The sequence below is a fragment of the Athene cunicularia genome, assembly GCF_003259725.1.
Source record: "Athene cunicularia isolate RWA chromosome 19 unlocalized genomic scaffold, athCun1 chr19_part1, whole genome shotgun sequence".
Lineage (NCBI taxonomy): Eukaryota > Metazoa > Chordata > Aves > Strigiformes > Strigidae > Athene > Athene cunicularia.
Window position 1 is genome coordinate 3,117,859 of NW_020799124.1, and position 8,086 is coordinate 3,125,944.

At 48.2% G+C, this 8,086-nt stretch overlaps 1 protein-coding gene across 1 annotated transcript in view; it reads left to right on the forward strand.

Annotated features, from left to right (window-relative positions):
• The window catches only part of TBX4 (T-box 4), a 20,573-nt gene extending 13,493 nt beyond the window's left edge, over positions 1-7,080 (forward strand). The window contains exons 5-8 of the mRNA XM_026861814.1: positions 71-223; positions 3,973-4,061; positions 4,601-4,842; positions 6,236-7,080. Of these exons, the coding sequence (XP_026717615.1) occupies positions 71-223; positions 3,973-4,061; positions 4,601-4,842; positions 6,236-6,858 (1,107 nt within the window). The 3' untranslated portion in view covers positions 6,859-7,080. The remainder of the gene's footprint in view (positions 1-70; positions 224-3,972; positions 4,062-4,600; positions 4,843-6,235) is intronic.
• The last annotated feature ends 1,006 nt before the right edge of the window (positions 7,081-8,086 follow it).

The window sequence follows — 8,086 nt, forward strand, 5'->3', positions numbered from 1 at the left end:
GTTTTTTTTTTTTTTTTTTTTTTTTTTTTTTTATATTGGATTTCTCACTTTAGCATCAATTGTTTTTCAGATCATTCTTAATTCGATGCATAAATACCAACCACGACTGCATATCGTGAAGGCGGATGAGAACAACGCTTTCGGGTCGAAGAACACAGCCTTCTGCACCCATGTTTTTCCGGAGACCTCCTTTATATCGGTGACCTCCTACCAGAATCACAAGGTAGGGAGCTTTTCTGGCTAAAGGTGCTTAATTTCTGCTTGTGGGCTTCTGCAACTCGCAGCCCTCTGCTGCCGAGGGCTGTGAAATGATCCTCCGAACTGCAGCAGCGCAGCGACGTCGCTGCAGTCTTGTGCTTTGACGAGCAGGATCTGTTCGCTCGGAGGGAAGGGGGGGAAGCCTATTGTGCAGCAGAAAATGCCTGCTTTAAAAGACAAGTTTCCATCCCAGCCCTGCAAGCATTAAGCACGAGTGACGAGCCAGAGGATGCAGCTAAGGAGCGGCGTGAACATTGTTGGGTAACAATATCTTGGCAAACCCAGCGAGCCCAGACACTAATGAATCAGCGTGCTCATAAACGCTAAGATGTCATTCAAACCAGCAAGCAAATCTAATAATGACTAGTAAAGCTTGCTCATAAATCTACAGTGAAAAGTAATTATAGCATGTGTATTTAGTGAGACATACAAGGAATGTAACCATAAAAACGCGGCTAAGAGCCTGCTCTGTGGTCAGCACATGACGGCAGGAGGGGGTTTGGGTTTGTTTTGGGGGGAATATGAAGTACAAAGGGTTTGGTTCTGTGCTTTGGGTGTGTGTCACAGATACCCCTGGATTGTGGAATCTGGCTTCTCGTTTATGTTGGTAGCGGCGGTAGTGTTCCAAGGGTTTGACCAACCCCCGTTACTAGCAGGATGGACAGCAACGTGACAGTTAATTGTCACCTCCCTGTGACAGTCGCCAGGGCAGGGAGAGGATCCCAGGCTCCACTTGCAGTCCTGCTACGGATGTGCCTGCCTTCACACCAGCTCTGCTCCCCTGCAGTTTTACCTAACAGCCGGATGAAGCTTAGGTGGAGTTTTTTAAGTACATCAGGATTCATAAATAAAGGTGCAGAGTGGAGTGGCACCACCAGAGCCCTCCTGTCACCCTGAATGTGAAATCTGCCCTTTGTTACTGTATCAGCTCTTTTCCTACACATTCATAGGAAAATACTACAGGAACGGGAACATATGTGAAATTCCTCCTCCCCAATAATCTGACCAGACCTTTTCCTCCCAAGCGGGATGCCTGTATGCCCTTTGATGCTTGAAGCATAGGGTCCTTGCAAGATTTTGCAATTAGTGAGCCAGTTAAGAGACTCAGAGCAGAACCATGGATGTGTGTGTTATGGTAAGACAGGGGAGGGAAAAAAAAAAAAAAAAAAAAAAAAAAAAAAAAAAAGTCCCTATTTGGACACTGAAGTGAATTCTGTTAGAAAAGTTGTAGCCATTGCTGTAAAATGACCAGTTGCCCAAACACGGTTAACCAAAAAGGCTCAAAAGAGCTTATTTAATTCCTAGCTTAAATGTCTTACGTGTCAATAGTGCCTTTCATCCCTAAGGTTCCCAAAGTGCTTCATAAACTTAACACATCCGCTGTCATTGCCGTACAGCGACTGCTGGGGGGAGACTGGTACTTGGGTGGCAGCACGGAGTGAACCTGACAGATTTAGGGAGAACGCCCCGGGTGAGCCCTAATTCTTTTGCAAAGACCCTGTGAGGAGTCACCCCGGCGCTGCCCAGCCCTGGCTCTGTGCTCTGCAGGCTGGGGGCGGTGGGTGCTGCCCGGCCGGGGGGAGCACGGCGGTCTGCAGTGGGGGAGCGGGAGGCAAAAGGTCTCACCACGACCTCACTGTGGTCTCGAGCAAATTGCAACCTCAGAGAAAGAGCCAACTGGTTTTATTTAATCTCTTGGGCATTAACAATTAGAAACCTGGTCTGGGCATCTTTTAGAAAAAAACCAAACCACCGCATGATTTTTAGCTTGGAAATATCCTGCTAGCGAGAAGTGTCCTTTGTGAAAAATTGTCTTTCTAAAGAGCGGTGAGAGTTGTGGTTACAGAGCTGACTGTGGGCTCCCAGAGGTGGGAAGCCGAGGACAGGGGCTACCCCTAAGTGCAGCTCGTGAGGAAGATGTAGGTGTTTGCCCCAAACTCCCTCCTGGGCTGGATGAAGCCAGAGGAAGGTGACAAGGAGGGAGCGAAGCCCTGATTCTGCTCATGTCAGAGGAAGACTGTGCTCACTAAATAACAAAATTAAATTAAGATGCACAAACCTGGTAGCAGGCTGTGGGTTAGGAAGGGCCCGACGGTTCTCGTGGTCCATCAGCTGACTGGGAACTCCCCTGGAGCCACTGGGGGCTGCGGGAGCAGAGCAGGAAAGCTCAGGCCCTCGAGGCTGGTTAAATTCACATGTCACCACCTTCCTCCTCCATCACAGATACTGGCCAGCTGTTTTCTCAGGAGTTTTTTGGTGAGAGCTATTTCTCAACCTTGCTAAAAGTGTAGCTGCTTGTTACAGCAACACTCTTGCAAAATCCTCTGAACACAGAACTTGCCTGTTACCCTCAGCACTAAAACCAGACGCAGAGTAGTGCCCCCCCGGCTATCGGGGGGAGCAGGGCTGTGCTCCCTCTGACAGAGAGCGGCCCCCAGGGCAGTGGGTCTGCAGGGAGAAACGTGTCCTCACCTCCCCACCAGCGCTCTGCCACGCTGTCGCCTCGTCACCACCTCCTTGGGCACCCCCTTCTCACGGAAAAGTGCCCAAGGAGATTATTCTACCCACTGGTGTCCCTGAGTGGGGAAGGACATCGATAAGACGTTTCTGAGCAGTTCTGTCCGTGAGATGTGTTAAACCCGTCCGTAACCTTCCTGCCAGGGAGCCTTGGGCGTACGCTTGTGCACAGACACACGCGCATCTCCTTGGGGGTGGACGAGGGATATTTTAAGGAGCTCCTGTGTCCCTACAAATGTTCCAGTGCTGTTCTGGCACTGTGCAGCTCCTGAGAGCTGCTCAGATGATCTCATTCACTACCTGTTTGCCTGTACAAAATCCTTTGTTATGAGGGGGTTTATCTTCATTTTTTTTTCACTGGGGAGTCAAGTGCCTCTTCCCGGCATTCCTGACCGTTGTACGGCTTTGGTTTGTACCTACCTTATAAAGGGAAGGGATCGGGTGGCAGGATTGGCAAGGGAAACCTGTATTTATTGGAGCTGTAAGACAGACGAACTACTGAGTATTTTTAAAGGAAATTTCACACATAATTTTTTTAACAGAGTTTTCATGAAATGGCAGAGCTTTCAACAGTTCCCTTACAAAAGCTGAGCTCTATCAAAATTAAGTCGAGTCTAAGTCAATTCTAAGGCATTTTGACCCTTTTAATACAATGCAGCTCCGGGTGGGAAAGGAAACTCTTGCAAAAGGCAGCAAATTTTCCCTTGCCCAAAGACAAGTCACTCTTTGAGCTACGAGTCTTTTCACAAAGGAAAAATGACCGAATGAAGAAGGTAAAGATATATAAAATTGGTGTGGAAATGAGGGAGAGCCATGCCATAAGGAGTAGGGGTGTCTAATATAGGTCTTTTAAATCAGACAAATATATTCTCACTAACGAGAGCCAACGCAGGATCCAGGTTTAAGGAAATTTATAAATATTCCTGTCCTCATCCATAAGCAGCAATTCTGTCAGCTTTAAAAGCTGCTTCTGCAAGGCCTAGCACCAAACCTCACCGCCCAGTTTCTCTCTCAGCACTGGAGGCAGAAACGCTGCCCCTGCCAACACGTCTTTCGAGGGCTGAAACTCTGGGGGACTCTGCGTGTCGCGGGGCGTCGCGTCGGACGGGGCTGCTGCAGACCCACGGACCCGCTGCAGCACCTCTTGTTCTGATCCGTCGTCAAAACGCTTTCTGCTCGGTTTTGTTCTTTTTAAAGATAACCCAGCTGAAAATTGAAAACAACCCCTTTGCCAAGGGATTCAGGGGGAGCGATGACAGCGACCTGCGCGTGGCGCGGCTGCAAAGGTACGGCCGAGCGGCGCGGGGCGGGGGACGGCGCCCAGAGGGGCTGCGGGGAGACCTCCTGCCCCGCTCACGGGGCTCGGGGAGCTGCTGCCGCGTGCAGGGGGTGCTTGGGGGTGCACTGCGGCGCTGTCGGACACGCAGCTGGCCATCACACCCTTCAGCCCCGTGGCCTGTGCAGAAACAAGCCCCATAGGCTGGGCTTTCATCCTCATTCTGCTGCTGATGTGCTGCACCTCTTTGGAGAAGATCTTAAAAGGTGCCGACGCTGCGGAAGCATCACGTTTTCTTGTGCTTGAAGGCATTAGGGGGTTTTATGCCATTTATACCCCCGAAAAGCTCTTCCTGGGATTCAGTGACACACTCTGTGTGTTGTTGTCATACTTGCCCACACCCAGCTGTGTGTGATGAGTTCATTGTGTTTGGCAAGGGGTGTTGAAGTCACTGGATGGAGATGCTCTAGAGAAGCCAAACTAGTATTTCATCCTTCTATTAATGCTGATTGCTGTCTAACTGGCAATAATTTTTCTCACCTCTTTTAGCAAGGAATATCCAGTCATTTCCAAAAGCATCATGAGGCAGAGGTTGGTGTCCAGTCATGGCCAGCTGTCAACAAAGCCAGATGTTAACCCACTTCATGGGAATCACCAGACCCTTCAACATTATCAGTATGAGAATGGTGCTCACATGCAATTTGCAGCTTCAGATACTCAAGATCTGCCACTCAACACCTTCACAGCACAGAGAGATTCAGGGCTCTTCTATCATTGCCTAAAAAGAAGAGGTAACTCGAGTTTACAGCTAGAAAAATACTACAGCAAATAAACCTAAGAGCACGAGCACTGAAAGTTTACTGGTAATTCCAGTTCATTTTGGATCGGTCTCTTAGGCCTTGATCTTCAAAGATACCGATGAGATCGAAGTGTTTTGGAGGGTTGGTCAGGGACAAGAGCTGGGTTTTGGGGCAGTTATTATTGGGTTTGTTCCATAGAAGGCAAACTCAGACTCGGAGTCAGAGCTGGAAAAAATAATCAGAATGTGTAATTCAGATGGCACAAAGCTACCCTAGAAAATCATCCACTGTCAGAACCAGCCGAATTGATAATTGTTTGGAGGAGCCCTTATCTATCCTGAGGTGTTCTGACACTGCCATTAGCATTAATGAAGTTACACACGTGCAGCACTTTTCAGGGTGAAGCCATGAGCAGTTCTCTCGACGTCTGCAGATTAGTGGGACTGTGGTAGCTGGTTGTAAGCATCCCTTCCTTCTCATCCACTCATTCTCCAATTTAAGCGAGCTGTAACTAGATTCTCTTCCTTTTAGTCCAGCGTTGGATGAGATCATGGCATGTTTTAAGTTAAACGGAAAAATTTTGCACAGAAAAAAAAATCCTTCTATTTGCCTGTCTCATTGGCCACTAATTTATTTAAGCTGTGAGGATCCTCTGATCATGGGCAAACGAAGAATCTTAACACCACCAGTAATGAGGACTGCAAGGCAAATGTGTCATTTTAGCAGATGTTTAATCTGCAGATGAATTCACTAATTCATCCAGAGAATATTCCTAACAATTAACACAAAGCTGTTGGTAAACGGCCACGGTAATCTGTAGGAGAGGGGCTACAGCTTACAGCTGAGGGGGAAGGACTGATGACTGGAAAAGGGTTCCTTTATCTGGAAATATTTCTGCAGCTTTTGACATGAATATCTGGGAAATGTATAGCCATTTTTGTAACGACAGGAAGGCAGGCTGCGATAAGACCCTTTAAGAGACTTCTTGAATTTGTCAGGAGTAACACTGCAAGAGTGTCAGGGACCTCTGTTATCTGGATGAACGTGGAGTAATCTCTGATGTGAGAATAGTAGCCCAAGTCACTCACTTAACCTGATAAATGTCACCAGAACGCTTTGAGGCTGAGGGGATTAGCCTGACATTTGCGACACAATGTCTTTTTGATGTTGTACATTGTCTTTGCAAACTAAAATGGTTTAACTGGATTAATCTGAAAAAGAGCCCCAGTTGTTTAGCAAAATAATCACAGATTGCATGCTCGGCTTCTAAGGGGACTCCATAACACCACCACGGGCTCTTAGCAGATGGCTGCGAAACGCCGTTGCTCTGGGAGCTGCTCCTGAACATGGGTTGTTTGGTTTTTGTTTTTTTTTTTGTCTGTAGAAAGTGCTCGGCACCTGGACCTGCCCTGCAAACGCTCCTACCTGGAAGCCTCCTCTTCTGTAGGAGACGATCACTATTTTCGTTCCCCGCCTCCGTACGACCAGCAGATGCTAAGCCCTTCCTATTGCAGCGAGGTGACTCCGAGGGAAGCGTGCATGTACTCTAGTTCTGGGGCTGAAATTGCTGGTGTCTCGGCGGTCGACGACTTGCCGCCTCCACCTCCCCCCTTGAGCTGCAATATGTGGACTTCTGTCGCACCTTACACCAGCTACAGTGTTCAGACAATGGAAACTGTCCCTTACCAGCCTTTCCCTGCTCATTTTACTGCCACCACCATGATGCCACGGCTCCCGTCCATCACGGGCCAAGGCTCGCAGCCACCAGGTAACAGCCACTTCAGTGTCTACAACCAGCTGTCCCAGTCTCAGGTTCGGGAGCGCGTTCCTGCTTCGTCCTTCCCAAGGGAAAGGGTGCACCCGTCTGTGTGCGAGAGAAAACCCCCCTCTCCGCACCTAAACGCGGCGAACGAATTCCTGTACTCACAAAGCTTTTCCTTGTCGAGGGAGTCGTCGCTGCAGTATCATTCAGGGATGGGGACTGTGGAGAACTGGACTGACGGATGACTCTGACGGCCAAGCGATGCCACAGCCAACGTTACTGCTCCAGGACAGTGTTCAATCAGTGTTGATACCTGTGGGTAACTTGCACTTCGGTGAGACAAATGTGCATTTCCAGAGGGATTTGTGTGGGTGAAGAGCTTGTATCTTCAGACGCACAGAGAATCACATCTCCTGTCTCGGTGGGCTGGATTCATCAGTCTCTTACTGACTCCCAAATAAATTAATTCTCACGTCTTCATTACTGATCCAGTTGAAATCATCTTCATGACTAACAAGTGAAGTAGCTAGTCATTTTCTTTTGCTTGTAATATTAAACATCCATGAGCAAATTTTGGCTATTTGGGAAAAAAAAAAAAAACCAAACACGAGCTTCACTTTTTACAGTACTCGGTTTGTGAAGTCACAGCATCCCAAAACTCAAAAGAAAAAGCGATCCATTCGGTTGTGTAGTACAAGGACTGCTGTAGCAGCACATCTTTAGCTCTTTTATCTGTAGAAATAACTTCTTCCTCTGGAAGTGACGGAGCCATAGGAGCGCAGGGGCCGGCGGGGAGGCTCGCCGGTGGGGTCAGGGAGCTGTGGTGCCACTCTGGTACCTCCCCGGCGCAGCGCAGGGTTCGTGCCATGGCACCGAGAGGAGAAGGCACCGATGCACAAATGTCTCTTCTTCCCCCCACACCACCATCGTTTATGGCTGTGGGAAACTAAGAAGTGAAGCGTTATGCCCGAGGCCAAACAGCAAATTAATTGCAGCATTAGGAACAGATGCAGTGTCTTTAGACTCCCATCCATTGATTGAATCACACTTGCTTACTGCAATATATTTATGAAGTTTTAAGCTTAAAAGTTGCTAATACTTTCCAGAAACGATTTCTGTATTTGCTGGTCCTTGATTTCTTTCGCATTCAGCTGAAATGTGCCTTTTGTGCTATGTTTTTCTCTTTTGCAGCTAACTCAGAATTGTTTGCAGCATAAAGGAGGCATATTTTCTTAATTGTGGGGTGGGGTGTGAAGAGTTCCCATTACCTGTCAGGCTTCACAGTGTACAAATATTTGTAGAACAGGTAAAAAAAAAACTGTAACCAGTGTATACGTTGCTACTATTGTTTACTGTGGAAGTATCTCGAAGTGACTCCTTCAGCGCTGGCTTTGCCTACCGGTGTCCCTGCGAGGTGAGGAGGGATCACCCAGCAAGAGCCACGGCGTGAAATGGCCTCGCGTGGGAAAGCAA